A 19,257-nucleotide genomic window follows, 5' to 3' on the forward strand; every position below is an offset into this window, starting at 1 on the left:
AGTCAGTTGGAAGAGCTTACCGTTTGGAGCTGTGGGTCCCTGGAATTCCTGTCCTCACATTTGACCTTTTCCCTTAAAACTGCCTCAGGCCTACTCACTAGATGTTTCAGGCTTGTTTAACTTTTTCATGATGCTCAGTTCTAGCTGACACCTGGAGGCAGTTCATGGGAGGGGACATGTGGACCAAGTCAATGCCAACTTTCCCTATAGCCTGACTGTAATAAATTACTTCCTTGCAGTAACCAGAGGACATTCAGAAATCCAAGAGACACATGAAAACATGCTCAAAGTCACTAATCATCAGAGAGATGCAAATCAAAACAACAATGAGTTTCCACCTCACACCTGTCAGAATGGCTATCATCAACAAATCAACAAATGACAAGTGCTGGAGAGGATGTGGAGTAAAAGGAACCCTCCTTCACTGCTGGTGGGAATGCAGACTGGTGCAGCCATTGTGGAACACAGTATGGTGTTTCCTCAAAAATTTAAAAATGGAACTGCCATTTGACCCAGCAATACCACTTCTAGGAATATATCCCAAGAAACCAGAAACACCAATCAGAAAGGATATATGCATCCCTATGTTCATAGCAGCACAATTTACAATAACTAAGATTTGGAAACAGTCTAAATGCCCATCAGCAGATGAGTCGATTAGAAAACTGTGGTACATCTACATAATGGAATACTACGCTGCTATAAAAAAGAAGGAATTCTTACCATTTGCAGCAGCATGGATGGAACTGGAGAGCATAATGCTAAATGAAATAAGCCAGGCAGTGAAAGAAAAATACTACATGATCTCACTCATTTATGGATAATAAAGAACATTATAACTTAATGAACAAAAAGATAGACACAGAGACAGAGAAGCATTGAACAAACTGTCAAATTACGGCGAGAAGGCTGGGGAGTTTTGCGGGGGCAGGGGTTAAGAGATCAATTGAAGGACTTATATGCATGCATATAAGCATAACCAATGGACAGAAGACACTGGGGGGTGGGGTAAAGGCATGTGCCGGGGTTTAGGGGAGACCAGGGGAAGGTCAATGGGGAAAAAAAGAGACATATGTACTATTATTTGTAATACGACATATGTCGTAGCAATATCTTTACAGACACAGATCCTACTGTTCTTCACAGTGGCTGCATCAGTCTGCGTTCCCACCAGCAGTGCATGAGGGTTCCTTTTTCTCCGCTTCCTCGCCAGCACTTGTTGTTTGTTGATGATAGCCATTCTGACGGGTGTGAGATGGTACCTCATTGTCGTTTTGATTTGCATCTTTTGGATGATTAGTGACTTTGAGCATGTTTTCATATGTCTCCTGGCCTTCTGTATATCCTCTTTCAAAAAGTGTCTATTTAGGTCCTTTGCCCATTTTTTGATTGGGTTGTTTACCTTCCTTTTGTTAAGTTGTATGAGTTCCCTGTAAATGTTGGAGATTAAACCCTTATTGAAGATAACATTGGCAAATATGTTCTCCCATGCAGTGGGCTTTCTTGTTGTTTTGTTGATGGCTTCCTTTGCTGTGCAAAAGCTTTTTATTTTGATGTAGTCCCATTTGTTTATTTTCTCCTTAGCCTCTCTTGCTCTAGGATCTGTATCTGTAAAGATATTGCGACGACATATGTCTGCAATTTTGCTGCCTATGGAGTCTTGTAGGGTTTTTATGGTTTCCCATCTTACATTCAAGTCCTTTAGACATTTTGAGTTTGTTTTTGTGTATGGTCTAAGTTGGTGATCTAGTTTCATTTTTTTGCATGTACCTGACCAAATTTCCCAGCACCATTTATTAAAGAGGCTGTTTTGACTCCATTGTATGCTCTTGCCTCCTTTGTCAAATATTAATTGAGTATAATGGCTTGGGTCAATTTCTGGATCCTCTATTGACCAGCGGTTCTCAACCTGTGGGTCGCGAACAATGAAAATACATCCTGCATATCAGATAATTTACATTACGATTCATAACAGTAGCAAAATTACAGTTATGAAGTAGCAACAAAAATAATTTTATGGTTGGGGGTCACCACAACATGAGGAACTGTATTAAAGGGTCGCGGCATTAGGAAGGTTGAGAACTACTCTAATTAGAACCAATATGACTAGAACCATGACAGAGATAAGCACAGGATAGCACTGGGCCCCAGGGGAGGGTACCTCGCACAGACAGGAAAAGGTAATTAGAAAGACTCTCCTAGAGTACATGCCCTTGACCAGAATTGAACCTGGGACCCTTCAGTCTGCAGGCCGACGCTCTATCCACTGAGCCAAACCAGTCAGGGCTCTTTAGAAGGAAGATAAAACAACCTCAAAAAGAATGATGTATATAACGAATTAATTTCCAGAGCATTCACAGATGCCATTTATGTTGCAAGTCTTCCTTCCTGAATTGTTTTCAATTTTCAATTGAGGGGATATTTTAAAGCAAATAGATGAACCTGGTGAAAAGGAGAAAGAGAGTGAGGAGGGAGTGTGGGAAAGAGAGGCTTTGTAATGACTTCCCTGTGAGGACAGCCTGGAACCCCTTTCTCCAACCTCAATTCTGTCCATCCTTTCTTTCACTTTATGGTTGGAACACATCATAATTCCCCAACTTGTACACCATTTCAAAACTCTGGGGTCTTACTTGGACTGCTCTGTGTCCATGTAGAGTTCTTTTTCCCTCCTTTTGGTACGGATTCAAAACCCTCTGCCTTTCTCCTATCCTTCCTCTAGGGAAAAAGAAGAGCGGAGAAGAGCCCTGACAGGTTTGGCTCAGTGGATAGAGCGTCGGCCTGCGGACTGAAGGGTACCAGGTTCAATTCTAGTCATAGGGCGGAGAGGAGGAGAAGGGAGAGGAGGAGAAGGGAAAGGAGGAGAAGGGAGAGGAGGAGAAGAGAGAGGAGAAGGTTGTTCCTACAACCAAGATGGCAGATCTGTCTTCTCCTAGGTCAGTGGTCGGCAAACTGTGGCTCGCAAGCCACATGCGGCTCTTTGGCCCCTTGAGTGTGGCTCTTCCACAAAATACCACGTGCGGGAGTGCACGTACAGTGCGATTGAAACCTCGTGGCCCATGTGCGGAAGTTGGTTTCGGCCTGGGCGAGTCTATTTTGAAGAAGTGGCGTTAGAAACAGCAAAGCGACGTTAGCCTTTTTTTTTAACAATGCTACTGTAACAGAATTAAATTTTTCTCCCTTTAATATTGACATTGGCAACTTTGAAATGTAATTGCTGGACTTACAAAGAACTGTGAAGCTCGAAATTTGAACATCTTTGTGCTGATATAGAAATATTGGAGAAAAACAAATGTGAACTTAGTTCACAGCACAAGTGCTCTGCTTTGAAAGACCTGGAGAAGGAAGATATGTTGATTTTTAACACCTGGAATAGTATTCCTAACTCATAATCAACTGAAAAAACTAGCGTTTGCTGTTCTTTCCTTATTCGGGTCTACATATTTATGTGAACAATCATTTTCAAGCATGAACCTTATCAAGAGTAAACTGAGAAGTCGTCTTATTGATGAGAACCTGGCATCGTGCCTAAAATTAAAAACAACAACATACAAACCTGACTTACCCAAACTTTCCAAGGAGATGCAAGGCCATTATTCACATTAGTGTTTGTCAGTCATTGTCATGATTTAATTTTATGGATATTGTAAGGTAAATTATAAGGAATTTAATTTTATCAATAAATAATATTGTTATTAAGTATGATATCAAGTTTTATTCAATGTACCTATAGTTTAACTAAGACTTAAAATAAGTAAAGTTTATTAAGTTAATTTTAGGGAATGTTGTGCAGTGAAAGATGTAGTGTCGAGGATTGAGAAAGATATGTTGAGACGGTTTGGACATATAGAGAGGATGAACAAAAGGAGATAGACGAAACAAGTATACAAGACCAGTGTGGATGGGAGAGTTGGAAGGGGTCGACCTCGGCGAACGTACCTCAATCAGAGTGAGGACATTTTTAGTAAAGGCCATCTTAGGAGTTCCCTAATTAAGTTAATAACAATGTACCTACCTATATAGTTTAAGTTTTAAAAATTTGGCTCTCAAAAGAAATTTCAATCGTTGTACTGTTGATATTTGGCTCTGTTGACTAATGAGTTTGCCAACCACTGTCCTAGGTCAATGACAAACATACAAATAATTAATTTAAAAAAATCAATCACAGCACTCTTTCCCACCATGTATAGACAAGGCCTCAGCCTTTGTCAATACAACATTATATACTATTCACTAGATAAAAGCTATTTATCATCTACAAAACCCATGCCTAACGGTGAGAAATACCTAGATATTAACTTGAGCTATCCACATTCCCTCTCATCACATTCTCATCTTAATGTGGTATCCAATCAGGGCTAGTGACTCAGAGGAGGTGGGAACAAGGGTAGGGTGAAGAGAAGCACAGTTTGTGGCTAAGATATCCAGCATAGCTAGCCAGCCACATACAGCAAGCCTAGGACGGAGATCTTGGTAGCAACAAAATTCTGTCTTTGTGCTCAACCAATCATGTAGCAGAGGAAGGTTCAGAAAGCTACAAAGCGCTTACGTAATTTCTCCAAGATCTCTTCATCAGACATTTTAGGCTTCTTCTTCTGCTTCTCGGTATTCCGGGTCAGAGCGTCTGGAGGAGCGGTATTACTCTCCGTAGGTGAAATGGGAGATGTAGCCACATCCCGAGTTGGAGTAACAGGAAGTGGTTCAATCACAGACCGTGTGTAGACCTGCATTGTTGGTATAAAGCATTTGACAAGGCCAGCCTCTGTTAGCATAGGGAAGCTCAGGAGCCTCTCTTCAATGTGCGTTAGAACAACCACAGAAAAACAAATCCCAACAAACTCATTCGTTCTCCCAGGTCAAAATCTATGTCCCTCCTCCTCTGTGCCAGGCCTATCCTCTGTGGTTGGAATGGCCTTCCTTGCTCTCAGTATACACGGCAAGGGTTAGTGAGAGTCTGAACAATGACGATATTCAATACAGGTTAGACAACTCTCAACAGTAATGGTTTAAAGGAAATTCTATCATTGGATGGGAATCCCCTTCATCTCAAAATTCTATTCTTCCCCAAGCTGAAATGAATATCTTGTATTTGCACAGCACTTTGCACTAATACAACATTATCTCTTTTGAGCTGCTCCCTCTTTAAATCCTGAACCCTTGCAGAGGAGGAACTACAATTGTTCTTGTTGAAGAAGCAGTAGGATGTAGTCATTTAGACCACAGACTCAAGAATCTGACTGCCTGGGCTTAAATCCCAACTCTTATTTTTACCATTTGTATGACCTTGGGCAGGTTACTTAGCTTCTCTGTGCTTCTGTTTCCTCATTTATGAAATGGTGATACTAATGATGCCTATTTTATAGGGTTGTTGTAGGAATAAATTAATTAACATAGTTCTATAACCATCCCCACCACCCACCATGAACTCTTTTCATCCTGCAGAAATAAGATTCTGTACCCATGAGAGTGGCAGCCACCACTCCACTTTCCAGAATATCCCAACTCTGGGTGCCTCATTCATCCACCAATGGACACCTAAGTTATTTCTACCTTTTGGCCATTGTGAATAAGCCAAGTTAGTTTTAAATGCAAATGTAAAATTATTAAAATCATACCCAACAGATACTGAGCTTTTAAAATTTTGCTAATTCTATTATATTTCCTATTCATTTACTTAACAAACATTTACTGAGAATCTTTGCCTGGCTGTACAAAATGCTGCCCCATCCTCCTGTGAATTAAATCTTGTGAAAAAGTTATAACTACAAGGCAGAAAGGGATAAATGTCATTTAAAAGTGAGCAAACTATATATTACTGAGGTTTAGATAACTTATACTCCCTTTCCCAGAAGATCATTTTAGGCATTTATCAGATTTTTTTCATAAAAATATCACAACTGTCTTTTGGCTAGTCTACAAGCTCTCTGAAGACAGTGAATGTGTCATTCATCCCTGAGTTCCTGTATTGAAGCAGTTCCTAACAAAAAGCATGCATTTAGATGCATGTTTCATGAATTAATGAATCAGTAAGTGGGGTTCTTCAGCTGGATCTTGAAGGACAGAAAGGACTTGAATAGGTGCAAATGGGAAAGAACTTAAGTGAAGACATTGAGATCTTTCCTGACTTCTAGCGTAATGATTTCTTCATGTTCTATCTCTACCTATAAACAAAGGATATCCCTGGCACCTCAGGCCTGCACTTCCACGCCCTGTCGTTTTTTATTTTCCAAATAGTGGGGGGGGGGGGGGGGGAGACATCAATGATGAGATGCATTGATCGGCTGCCTCCTGCATGCCCCACACTGGGGATCGAGCCTGTAACCAAGGCATATGCCCTGACTGGTTCATGGGTCGATGCTCAACCACTGGGCCACACCGGCTGGGCATGCCTTGTCCTTCTTGTTCGGTTCTCCTGATATGGCTCATTGAGGGTACAAACCCTGCCTTTTCCTTCTCTAATAGTCTCCTTCTCTGGCTCCCAGCACAGATCTGCATACACAAAAAGGCCACTGTGCTATGGTGGAAAGCAGCCTGGATTTAGAATAAATTACCTGCTTTCAATCCTGGCTCTTTTGGTTACTAAGAGACTTTAGGTAGATCAATTTACCTTTCCAAATCTCAGCTTCTTTTTCTATAAATTGGGAATTATCAGTGCCTTTATAGAAACGATTGCTATGAGGACCTAGAAAAAGAAAGGGTGACTCCACAGATTATAAATCCTTATCCTAAAAGGCCATCCGATCCCCTTGAATTTCCTCCACAGCATCTCCCACAGTCTGCCAACCAACTTCTGCTTAAACACCTTCCTGAATGCTTAACCCAAAGGCAGCCTTTTTTGTATTATCACAGAGTTTAAGCCCTAAACCCTAGATCAGCCGTGGGCAAACTACGGCCCGCGGGCTGGATCCGGCCCGTTTGAAATGAATAAAACTAAAAAAAAAAAAAGACAGTACCCTTTTATGTAATGATGTTTACTTTGAATTTATATTAGTTCACACAAACACTCCATCCATGCTTTTGTTCCGGCCCTCGGTCCAGTTTAAGAACCCAATGTGGCCCTCAAGTCACAAAGTTTGCCCACCCCTGTCCTAGATTGTTCTTTTATCACAAAACTCTTGTCATAAAAAAAAGTCCAAGTAAAAAAAAAAAATATATATATATATATATATACTAGCAGAGTATAGTCTGATAATAGGTCAGTGCTCACTGAAGCTAAATTAAGTAAAAGGCATGAACCCCTGTTGTCAAAGAGAGGGCAGAAGGACTGTGGCTATTCTGAGATGGAAGAACCTCCTAGGAAGTTAAATAAAAATCACTGCCAATATCAGGCATCCGGATATCCAGCATATTAATAGCACTAACGTATTTATCAACTCTCTTGGGTCTTTCAGTATCATCAATGATGTTCTAAGAGGCTGAATGCTGCACATTTAACAGAGAAGAAAAGATCTGCAGCCGGCTAATTTGTTGCTTCCCAGGAGACGGGAATAATTTATGTTAGTCCTGCACCAAGCAACATTAATTCTGCATATCTTCCTGTCTGTGGAGAACAGACTAAGTTAACGAGGGCTGGGTTGGTATATACACCAATTATTTACGACACTTTGGGGCTATCTGCAAACCCATGACAAATATATGTACAACTTATTGTCTTTAATCATAAAGAAAGTACCTTTCAATCAAATTGGTTCACTGATCTCACCAACTCCTAAATCTAAGGACCACTACCCGAGTATAAAACCTCTCAGCACCGAGCATCAGTCCCACCCTCCCCCTCCAAACTTCAATAACAAAGACTCACAGATTTTGTGTGCTCTGGGCGTGGAGCAATCACTGGAGGTGGGGTAGCATCATCATCATCGTCTTCATCTTCTGAGACTGGTGGCACGGCGGGGGTCTCAGACACAGTCTTCACATTCTGGACAGCGGAGAAAAAGCCAGACTCATCAGGTACAGCTTTAAGATACCAGGGTCGAAATCTCCCCACCCCTCACCAAAGAAACCTCGTCCTGACACCCCTTCTGAAACCCACAGCAGCCTCCCAGTTCTTCACCGTTGTGCAGCCAGTCAGGAACTCAGTCGGCTGCCCTCCCTTCCAGTTACCACTATCCACTCCGTCCCTTCCTCCCATCCAAAGCCAACTGGGGATTGGGAAGCCAGGTTACACCTCTCCTACCTGCCTTCCCCAATCCAGACCCCGAAGACAAGCATGTAGCTCCTTCTTAGTCTATAAATTTTACTCTCCACACTGAACGGGTAATAAAATACGAAATGTAGAGAAGGGATGAGAAGTTGGGAATTCTACAAAGTTTATCATTATATTCCTTACTCCTTTCTGATACGGTTAATGGAAATCCAGGCAGGCGCTTGCCTCTCCTTTTCCTTTCTTTACCAAAACCTATCGCACACCCATTATGTCCACAGGTGCCCTCGCCTCAACCTGCAGATACAGAACCTCAGGAGCCCCTTGTCTCAAGAGAACAATGAGTTTCTCCCAAGACTGGCTACTATCCATCTCACTGGTCCTGGAATGAACCTTACCAGCATGACTGATTGGATCTGTTATAATCTCAGCAACATGATTTTCACATGCAAACTGTAACAAAGCTGGGCCAAGAACAGCATGTTTGGGGGCAGGTCCAGGCAAAAATATCATACCATTGCTGTTTATACCACAGATCTGAGACAAAATAGCTCCAAAACCTGAGATGTTTGATGGCGATTAAATGATCATAGCATAGGACCAAAGAGGCAATAGAGATATTTTAATACATATAGACATAATTCAACAGTGTCCGATATTTTCAGGGCACCGACTCTGTGCTCAGTAAGATACTGTGATGGATACTGTTGACATAAAGATACAAAGATGAAAAGGGTGGTCTATGTCCTGAAGCAGCTCATCATCGAATATAGGAGACACAGGGTGAGTTTCCCTTTTGCCTGCCATTTGGGGCCTCTAGAGAGAGGACAGTAGGGGGTCAGAATGACCGGGGATAGGTGGAAAAACTTACCTAGAGGAATAGTAGACTAGAGGTACTGTTACCATGTGGCAGGCTAGCTTTTACCACATGTGACATACTAAGGTAAGAAAAATTAGTTATCTCATATTTTCAACAGGACCTCTGGTACTGGACATGACTTAAAAACTTTCAGTGCTGGGCACATGTAAGCAACAAGCTTTGGTCACCATAAGCAATGAATTTATCCTTTCAGTCTCAAGTTTTATCACTTGAGGAATGTGGTGAAAAGTAGTAGTATAATTATAATAAGTCACTTTCAGTCCTACAATCCAATAGAAGTTCTTTCCCTGTCAAAGTGTGTGTGTGTGTGTGTGTGTGTGTGTGTGTGTGTGTGTGTTGGGGGTGGGGTGTTAATCCTCACCCAAGGGTATTTTTCCCATTGATTTTTTTCTTAGAGAGATTGGAAGAAAGGGAGGAAGGGGGAGAAAGAAAAAGAGAGAAACATCAATTGGCTGCCTCCCACTTGATCCTCAATACAGGGCCGGTAATCGGATTGGACCTGCAACCCAGATATGCACCTTTGAGCGGGAATCAAACCTGAGACCCTTCAGTCCACAGGCTGACTCTCTAACCACTAAGCAACACCACCAGGGCTCAAAACATATATTTTGATATTTTTCTATTCTAATTTCTTCTTAAAAAATATATTTTATTGATTTTGTACAGAGAGGAAGGGAGAGGGACAGAGAGGTAGAAACATCGATGAGACATGAATCAGCTGCCTCCTGCACACCCCCTACTGGGGATGAGCCCACAACCCAGGTACATGCCCTTGACCAGAATCGAACCTGGGACCCTTTAGTCCGCAGGCTGACGCTCTATCCACTGAGCCAAACTGGTTAGGGCTATTCTAATTTCTTTTCTCCCCATTATTCCTCTCAACAAACTTTAACCAGAAATCCAAAATGGGAATTAAGTTGGCTGCCTCTTCACATCGGGTTGTTGCCTTGGGGCACCCTGATGTACACTATAAACACTAGGTTTGTTTGCTCTAAAACTCTGTCGAGAAGGAGATTTCATCATCTTCCTTAGCAACACATTCTGTTTTCCCAGGTGAAAGCTTTGGGTGGTAGTATTAACAACTATCAGAATCAGAGCTATAGGTTTTTGTCCCAAATCTGTATTCCTTATCCCTGTGTCCCTGGGCAATGCTGTCCTACTCTAAGCCACACGTTTCTCATCTCTAAAATGGGGATAATGACAGCATTCTCTGCCTACCTAGTTGGATGTGCATTTTAGTCTAAACTAACAACATCTTGTTAGATGTAGATAAAAAAGAATTTAGAAATTAACATTCTTAGAGGAGCCCTAGGAGAATGAAATGAAGTGAGGTGGGTATAAGAACTCTTTGTAAACAGTAAGGAGCTAGGAAGATATAAGGAATCAATTAAATCATCATTCTGTCTAATGACCACAAACCTCTGTTTTTTAAAAAGCCAGTGAAGAACAAAATAAAGTCCTTGGTCTGTGTCTTACATTTTAGAAGAGGAAACAGTCAAAATTAACCATTTCAGGTAGTAGTAACAAAATAATCTATGAGAGTTTAAACTCCACTCTAGATGTTTTGGTTCTATGTGGTTCATCTTTCCCTATAATCTATATATATATATATATAAAAGCCTAATATGCTATGTGTCCGACCGTTTGACCAGTCACTATGATGTGCACTGACCACCAAGGGGCAGACGCTCCGATCAGTAAGTTAGCTTGCTGCTGGGGTCCAGCTGATCGGGACTGGGTGAGATGGGCTGGACATGCTCTGGAGCCAACCTCCTGTGGGCCCTCCCCAGTCTCTAAAATACTTCTTATTAATTTCCTTTCAATGTGCACAAATCCATGTACTGGGCCTCTAGTTAAATAAATAAAAGGCCTCATACAACATATAGTCTTTTGTATTTAGCTTCTTTTAGTTAGCATAAAGTTTACAAGGTGCATCCAAATTGTGGCATTATCAGTACTACATTCCTTTTGGTCTAAATAATAGTTCATTGTATTAATATGATACTTTTTTAAAAATCCATTCATCAATTGATGGGCATTTGGGTTGTTTCCCTTTGGGGCTATTATGAATAATGCTCATATGAACATTCACGCATCCATTTTTGTGTGAATATATGTTTTTATTTCTATTGGATATATACTGAGGAGTGGAACTTCGAGGTCAGATGGTAACTCTATGCTTATCCTTTTGAGGAACTGCCAGACTTTTCCACAGAGGCTGCCCCATTGTACACTCCCACCAGCAATTATGAGGGTTCCAATTTCTTCCTTTGATTATTTTTCACTCTAATGCCTCCATTCTCTGAATCTTCTTGCCTAACCCCCTTGTGTCCTTTATTCTGGATTTTCCATCTTTTTTATAGTTTATATCATTAATTCGCTCTTAGATGTATTTGGCTTTTAATCCTTGTGAATTTAGTTACTTAATAATATTTTTTAATTTCTAATAATTCTTTTTTATCCTCTAAGATGTTGTTAGTTTAGACTAAAATGTACATCAAACTATACCATTCTCCTATTTAAAATATTCCTTAGCTCCAGCCCTAAGTCCAAGTTCTTTGGTCTGAAATGATGGATCCTCAACTTGGTTTTTGCTCATGCCACCTCCGGTAAGAAAGCACTGTCCTTCCAGGTAGCTCAGTTGGTAAGAGTGTTGTCTCAATATGCCACTGTTGCCAGTTAGATCCCTGGTCAGGGCACATATAAGAAGCAACCAATGAGTGCATAAATAAGTAGAACAACAAATCGATGTCTCTCTCTAAAAAGCATTGCCCTTTTCTCTGCCTGGTATCATTACCTGTGTTTACCTGACACTATATTATAAACCCTTGTTTATGTGTCCTGTTTCCTCACGAATTTGTGAGATCAAGAGCAAAAACCTTACCAGTCTTTGACTCCCCACTCTATCACACAGTAGGTGTTCATTTCATAAATGAGAATTCAGGAACTACAAGGCATACCATCTGAGATCTCAGACCAATGCCACAAATAAAATTTTAGAGCCAGAAGCCCTTAATAATCATGTCTGTTAAATGAACAAATCATTCAGTCCCAAGAACTCTGTTCACACTTCTCTGTACTACTAGGCAGAATAAATCAATCCATCAAATATGACCCCCAATGTACATTATTTATACCTCTCTTGCAGCCTTTCTCCCTAAAGTCTGTTGTTAATTTTTCCCTCAAGGACTGAGATAGTGCATATTCATTTTTGTATCACGAACACCTTGGCACAAAGGAGGTGCTAAGTAAATATTTATTTTATGAAGGAATAAACGAAAAATCAGGGGAACTGAATTTTGCGTTGGTTTCCACTATTAGCTCATTCAAGGGTAGGGAGCAAGTCATTTAATTTCTCTGAGTCTCCATTTCTTAACCTGTGTTATGGGGATAACAATCCTGTCCAATTATTTCACAAATCAAATAAAATGACCTGTATGAAACCAATATGGGAAATAATGACATGCTACCACAATAGAAACCATATCCCTCAGGTAAAACTAGCAAGGATATCGTGTACTGAGCCACAGGGACAAATGTTCTGAATCGGAAGAGAAAATGTCCTTGACGGCCTGAGTGGCTTTAATTGTAGCTACTAAACCAGTACAGGTTTTCAGCAAGCAGGTGCTGTCCTCTCTGCCATATGGCCTGAGCCCCAGGGCCCCTCCTCCTCCTCACTAATGAACAACCCGGCTATGGCTTTACTGAAGTCTCCTTTATAAGACCTCTCTGCCATCTTCTTTCTCAGTTCCCTGCCTCGGTGAGCAAAGAACCCTGGAATAGCGCTCAGAAGACCCTAGTTCTCATCTGGTTCTGCCATAATAGCTAATTATGAGTCTCCAGGAAACTGTTTTTCTACCTGTGAAACGGGAATAAAAATACTTTTTTCACAAGGTAATTGTGAGGTCTAATTATTAGCACAGTGCCTGGCACATATCAGCCACTCAATATATGGGAGCTGCCACTCCTCCCATAAAAACATAAAGATATATGAACCACAAAGCACCGCTCAGCTTTCTCCAATAATTCACTATTCCACAGTGGTAAGAACCTCCCAAAGATCTTAACATTTGCAAATGCTTCCCCATCTTTTAATTATATATATCTTCCATTTGATGAAAGAGTGAATAGGGGAAAGCAACGCAGACTAGGAATCTGATACCTATTGCCATCAACCCTTCTCAAGTTCAGTTTTATCAACTATAAAGCAAAAATAATAACTGACCTCATCAAGCGCCCGTGAGGATTAAAAGAAATAGTAAATAAGAAAGGACTGAGTGTGCTATTAGGCACTGGACAGGTGAACATTTTTTATAAATGATGACAGTATAAATGACTCAGGGTAAACCAATCCACAGTCCTGGAAACATGGTTCAAACTATTTTAACGATGACTCGATACTGTGTTAGAACTTACTACTTTCCTGCTTAAAATTCTTCAAGAGCTTCTCATTGCCTTTAAGATAGATTAAAACTCCTACACGATCGGACCTGTTGACCACTCCTCCTTGTCACCCACTTCTATTCCCTTCACCCTTCACATGCCAGCCACACAAACTACCAAGCATAGCTTGCGAGCCCTTGTCTTGACACATGCTATTTATTCCGTCTCTGTCTGGAATACTCTCATCTCTTTTTAATTCTTACACCCTAGAGCCAGGGGTCCTCAAACTACGGCCCACGGGCCACATGCAAATACAAATATTGTATTTGTTCCCGTTTTGTTTTTTTACTTCAAAAGAAGGTATGTGCAGTGTGCATAGGAATTTGCTCATAGTTTTTTTTAAAACTATAGTCCGGCCCTCCAACGGTCTGAGGGACAGTGAACTGGCCACCTGTCTAAAAAGTTTGAGGACCCTTGCGACAACTAACTTCATTTAGCTCAGACTCTCATCAAGAAACTTTCCTTATACATCCAGTTTCATTCAGTAAGTGGTTACCTGCCAGATGCCATGCATACAGCAATAAGCAAATCAGACCCAACCCCTGGCCCCCATAAACTTCCAGCACACAGCACTGTAACTGTTTACTGTCGTCTTCATGTCCCTCACAAGACTAGGAGATTATCGGACATTGGGACAATGTCGGGTTCATGCCCATATTGCCACTTCTCCACAAGACCTGGCACAGAGTAGGGGTTTTGCAAGTGTTTAGTATGACATAACCACCTCTGTACATAGACAGCATCAGGTTGTAAAGAACAGCAGTTACCATATATATATGATAACAGCTTTCTCTTTAAAGACGCTTTCAAACATATCAACATATTTTACTTGCTCTGGAAAATAGAACTTGTAAGCTGGAAAAAGCAGAGGGATCTTTGAAGTTATTGAGTTTTACTCTCCAGCCCTTCCTAAGACAGGGCATTCACTACAACTTCAGGGGACACCTTAAATAAGCGGTTCTCAACCTGTGGGTTGCGACCCCTTTGGCGGTTAACAACCCTTTCACAGGGGTCGCCTAAGACCATCCTGCATATCAGATATTTACATTACGATTCATAACAGTAGCAACATTACAGTTATGAAGTAGCAATGAAAATAATTTTATGGTTGGGTCACAACATGAGGAACTGTATTTTCAGGGCCAGAAGGTTGAGAACCACTGCCTTAAATGGACAGAATATGCTGCCCTCAACAATCAGGCCTAATCCTGGTTTTGTATACCCAAACCAAAGAGAGGGACTTCTCTTCTAAATTCAGGTTTTCGAAGACATGTCCAGGTAAGGCAAAGTATGTCATCCTCTTTTCATTGATTAAAAAACTCAAGCTCAGAAACTGGCTTTTAAAGGCAAATGAAAAACTGAGCCTAAAAGCCAGTTCTTCTGGTTCCAAGGTTAGGATTTCTAGAACATTTAAAAAAAAATTTTAAGCTGGAAGGGGTATCTACTGATTGAGTCCAATTCCTTTGCAGTTCCCTGTACAGATAGGGACTCTGAGGCCCAGAGTGTGGGAGTGACCAAGATAAGGGAAACATGGCTCAAACTATGCATCTGCCACACTGTCTTTGATCCCTAACCACCACACCTGCCCATATCAGAATAGAGGAAATGAAGACTTACCAAAGTGTTAGAAGAATTATAATCCTCAGCTAATTTATCTGCAAAGGAAAAAAGACCAGGGACTCAGTCAGTAAACGATTACAGTGCATCTGTTCTTGAGAGCTAAGGAAGCCTAGCCAGTCAAGCCCTTGCCAGGCTCAGAGAATGACAACAGTATTCCTGGTACTATGGGCCCAATACCATGCTAGGCACATTATACACATTACCTCCCTTATCCTCAATAGATTTCTGAATGCTCTTATTATGTTTCCTTTTTTAGATTTGGAAACTGAGGTTCAGAGATGTTAAGTAATCTGCCCAGGGTACACACAGTTGTTAAATAGGAGTCAAGATCTGAATTCTGGTCGAACTCTAAATACTATGATAGAACTGTATCCACATCAGCAACTCTATCGTCATCAGGCCTGAATCTAAAAGAAAGAGGATTCATGGCCGGGTTGTCCTGAGCACCCATGACAAATTATGACCAGCCTGCAGCTTGGGCTTCTAGAAAGGATCCTCCACATTCACGTCTATTCCCCACAGGGAGAGAAAGACGAAGTCTCAGGAAATGAGAGGCATTAATCATGTCAAGTCTAATTAAAGGCAGAATCTTGTTTCTAATAATAGATTCAAGCTTCCACAGTAAGGTAATTACCATATTTCACTGATTCTGAGATGTACGTTTTTCACATTAACATTTCTAAAACAGAGATGTGTCCTATAAAGGCTTTTTTTTTTTTTAATTCCTCACCCAAGAATATATTTTTAGATTTTGAGAGAGAGAGGAAATGAGAGAGAGAGAGAGAGAGAGAGAAATACCTATGTGAGAAACATCTATCAGTGGCTTCCTGTACGCACCTTGATTGGGGATCAAACCCACAACCTTTTGGTGTGCAGGATGATGTTCCAACCAAATGAGCCACCCAGCCAGCGCGCATTTCATATTTTAATTGGCAACCTTTTTTCTTTAGTGGTATATAAAATAATGATGCCTCTTAAAATGAGTGATATCTTAGATTTAATGAAATATAAAACATACACTCAATGGAGATTTTAGCAAGAAAATAAGTTTAAAGACCAAGTACTGCATTTGGCTTTATTCTTTAATTCCTAAAGACCCAAGAAGAAAGTGACTTTGCTGATTCAAGTGACTTTTCTGGAATTGAAGAGGAAAAATATTCTACCAAATCCAATACATTCCTCACCAAGAACAAAGCCCAGAGAATGTCCAAGACCCCAATTTCCATTATATAAGAAAGTGCCAGGTAGTACTTCTTCTGTCCTATGACAAATAATGGACCCAAAAGCTTTGACAAAATGTTCTTAAAACAAACCCTGAATAGCCAGCTGTACTCTGGTGAAATCAATTCAGGAAGTACTTTAAACATAACTCATTGGTTCTTTTTGTCCAAAAGAACATCAGCTTAGGGCAAAACAAAGCACAATACTATGTCCTCACTGCACAACCCCAACCTGATGCTAGTGTTTTTGAGGACTGGGTATTCCGATAATAAATATATCTGGTCCATATAAGAAACAAGTAAGCATTGCTCCTTTTAACTGAGATGTACCATGTCTACATTCAAAATCAAATTCCACAGCACAGAACGACAGAGCAGAGAGGACTTCCAATCCCTTCATTTTACCAATGAGGAATCTAAGGTTCAGAGAAAAGAAACAGGTTCAAGATTACATAAATGACCCTAGCCGGTTTGGCTTAGTGGATAGAATGTTGGCCTATGGACTGAAGGGTCTTGGGTTCGATTCTGGTCAAGGGCCCAGATTGCAGGTTCAATTACCAGTGGGGGGCATGCAGGAGGCAGCCATTCAATGATTCTCTCTCATCATTGATGTTTCTATCTCTCCCTTCCTCTCCCTTCCTCTCTGAAATCAATAAAAAATATATTTTTTAAAAAGATTACATAAATCACTGGCAACGTGGAGCTAAACTCCCTATACTGCTTTTTGTTAATCAGCACAGAAAATAAAATGCTGAAAAAAATAGAAAAGTTGACAAAAATTGGCTTGGAACATTATGCTTGGGTTATAAACTGCAATGGGTTGAAAGACCCGAATTTAAAACACACTTCCATTAAATATCAGTTGAATCACCCAAAGCAATTCACTTAGTTTCTCTAAGCCTAATTAATTTCTCTGAGTCTGTAAACTGGGGATAATAATCCTTGCCCTACCAATTCAACAAGGCCATGATGAAAATCAAATGAGATCACTCATATACAAGCATATACAGATTGAGATAGTGTTAGCATAATAGTATGAGAAGAGGGGAAACAGAAAAAGGAGAAAGATGACTTTAAAAATAAACCGTGCCAAACATAAAAGTTTGCCTGGAGTTGGTCCTGGTCTTCAACTTCTAGAAAATTAAAAATCCTGCATGCACATGCATGTGTACACACACATATACCAGTACTCAATGTTACTCACATATGCACACATAGATGAGTATACACACAATTACCTGGATTGTATAAGCATTCATTCATGAATACTTAAGTGGGCTTTAATTCCAAATATATGCAAACCCACAGAGCTACGCTTTCATATACATATATGGCACTTGTCTACATCTACACACATGTAAACATAAAACAGAAAGACTTCCCAAGACTTTGAAGCTGAGGCTTTCAAAGCCAGCTCTAATCTCTTATCTCCACGACAAAATCCCTAAAACACAAGCTCTAATCTCCTGCCTAGAAAACTCGCCCCGCACCACCCCTCAACCCCAATTCCTCCTTGGAATGCCCCAGTCCTCCAATGCGAGAAGTAAGACAGACCCAGCGGGGCCAGACGTGAAGAAGGAAATACTGCTGGGAACATGCATGACCCTCTCCTGGGCACCACCATGGCAGCATGAGCGAAGCTGCCGTCTGTCATCCTCGCCATCTGTGCCCTTTGATACAAGCCAGATACTTGCTGGGAAAGCATCCTTCAAAACTGGCTAGTTCATCCTGGTTCTCACCTTCCCCTTCGAAAAAGACAGCATGGACTCTGGAAAGAGCACTGACTCGGAGGTAAGAGACCAGCTCTGCCACTAAATCAGACACATCAGAAAAGGCTTTTTTGGCTTTGTCTGCAAAACGTGGGGAACTGGAAGTGATATACATACTAGGGCTATTTCTTGCTCTAACATTCTAAGATGCTATACAAAAGGTAAGTCTCCAGAAATGTAGGCCTTCTCATGACTTGTCTAGGAAAAGAAAATTTCTCTACTATAAAAAGAGGTTCTCCAAATGAAGTTACTAGAGGCAAGTAGTAAACTTAAAGGGTGCTGGTAGAGGATTAGGGGACCTGGCTTCTAATCTCAATTCTGCTATAAAAGACAAGCCTGAAAAACATAGTCCCTTATATAGAGAGTACATCTTTATTATTACAGACCTGTTTTTCACTTGACTGATAAAAATCAGTGCCTTGATGAAGAAATTGGGCTTGCCTACTTAAAAGATATACATTAAATGTGTTATTAAATTAACAACAATATTAAAGATACAGATGATAATGACAGCTACATTTCCATGGTGTCGTTTATAACCTATGAAGGACTTTCGCATCAATGAGCTCATTTTTTCCTCACTACAACCTCCAGAGATAGGAATTATTACTCCCATTTTGAGGCTCAAAGAAATGAAGTGACAGTTAAAGGCTAGTGAGTGTCAGAAGTTAGATCATCTAGCACAAAGTGTATGTCTTTATATGTCACATCTTTTAAATGTGCAGTTTCAGAGTAAAGACTCAAGTTTAATGCAAAACCCACTGCCTTGGCTCTCAAATTCCAAAATCCTGTCCTAGTGAAAGTACCATCTCCACTCTTTCCAATACTTTCCTCTCTCACCCCAAGCCAACAGGCAGGGGGTTCTTTTCCACCCACAAGAAAACCCTTTTTCCCAGGCTGCCCTGTTCACAATCTTGTACCTGTAAAGCTCATGTACTTCTGGCTGTTGGAGGTCTTCTTGGAGTTATAGAATTCTAACACATCCAGCACAGCCTGCGGGTTTTTCTTCTGCTCCGACTTAGTGATATTTGATGTCTGAAGCAAGCGGGCCCACTGTTCTGGCATCCCCTGTAAGAGAGACATGAAGGCTGTCAGGAGGATAGTCACCGGGGCCCTGAAGGAAAATCAGCGCTCCTCTGATACCTGCTCGCAGCCAAGGGCAATTTAGTCATTCCTCCCTGGGCC

General features: G+C 40.9%; 1 protein-coding gene across 4 annotated transcripts in view; it reads right to left on the reverse strand.

Moving 5' to 3' along the window:
- PAK1 (p21 (RAC1) activated kinase 1) overlaps positions 1-19,257 on the reverse strand; it is a 133,486-nt gene that overhangs the window by 25,702 nt on the left and 88,527 nt on the right. For all 4 annotated transcript variants that reach the window (XM_070425677.1, XM_070425679.1, XM_070425678.1 and 1 more), the window contains exons 4-7: positions 18,993-19,140; positions 15,081-15,118; positions 7,799-7,915; positions 4,547-4,721 (exon numbers count right to left, since the gene is read on the reverse strand). In XM_070425677.1, coding sequence (XP_070281778.1) covers positions 4,547-4,721; positions 7,799-7,915; positions 15,081-15,118; positions 18,993-19,140 — 478 coding nt within the window. The remainder of the gene's footprint in view (positions 1-4,546; positions 4,722-7,798; positions 7,916-15,080; positions 15,119-18,992; positions 19,141-19,257) is intronic.

Source organism: Myotis yumanensis, unplaced genomic scaffold (assembly GCF_028538775.1).
Source record: "Myotis yumanensis isolate MYYU_CA2020_CCGP unplaced genomic scaffold, mMyoYum1.0.hap1 SCAF_10, whole genome shotgun sequence".
Taxonomy (NCBI): Eukaryota; Metazoa; Chordata; class Mammalia; order Chiroptera; family Vespertilionidae; genus Myotis; species Myotis yumanensis.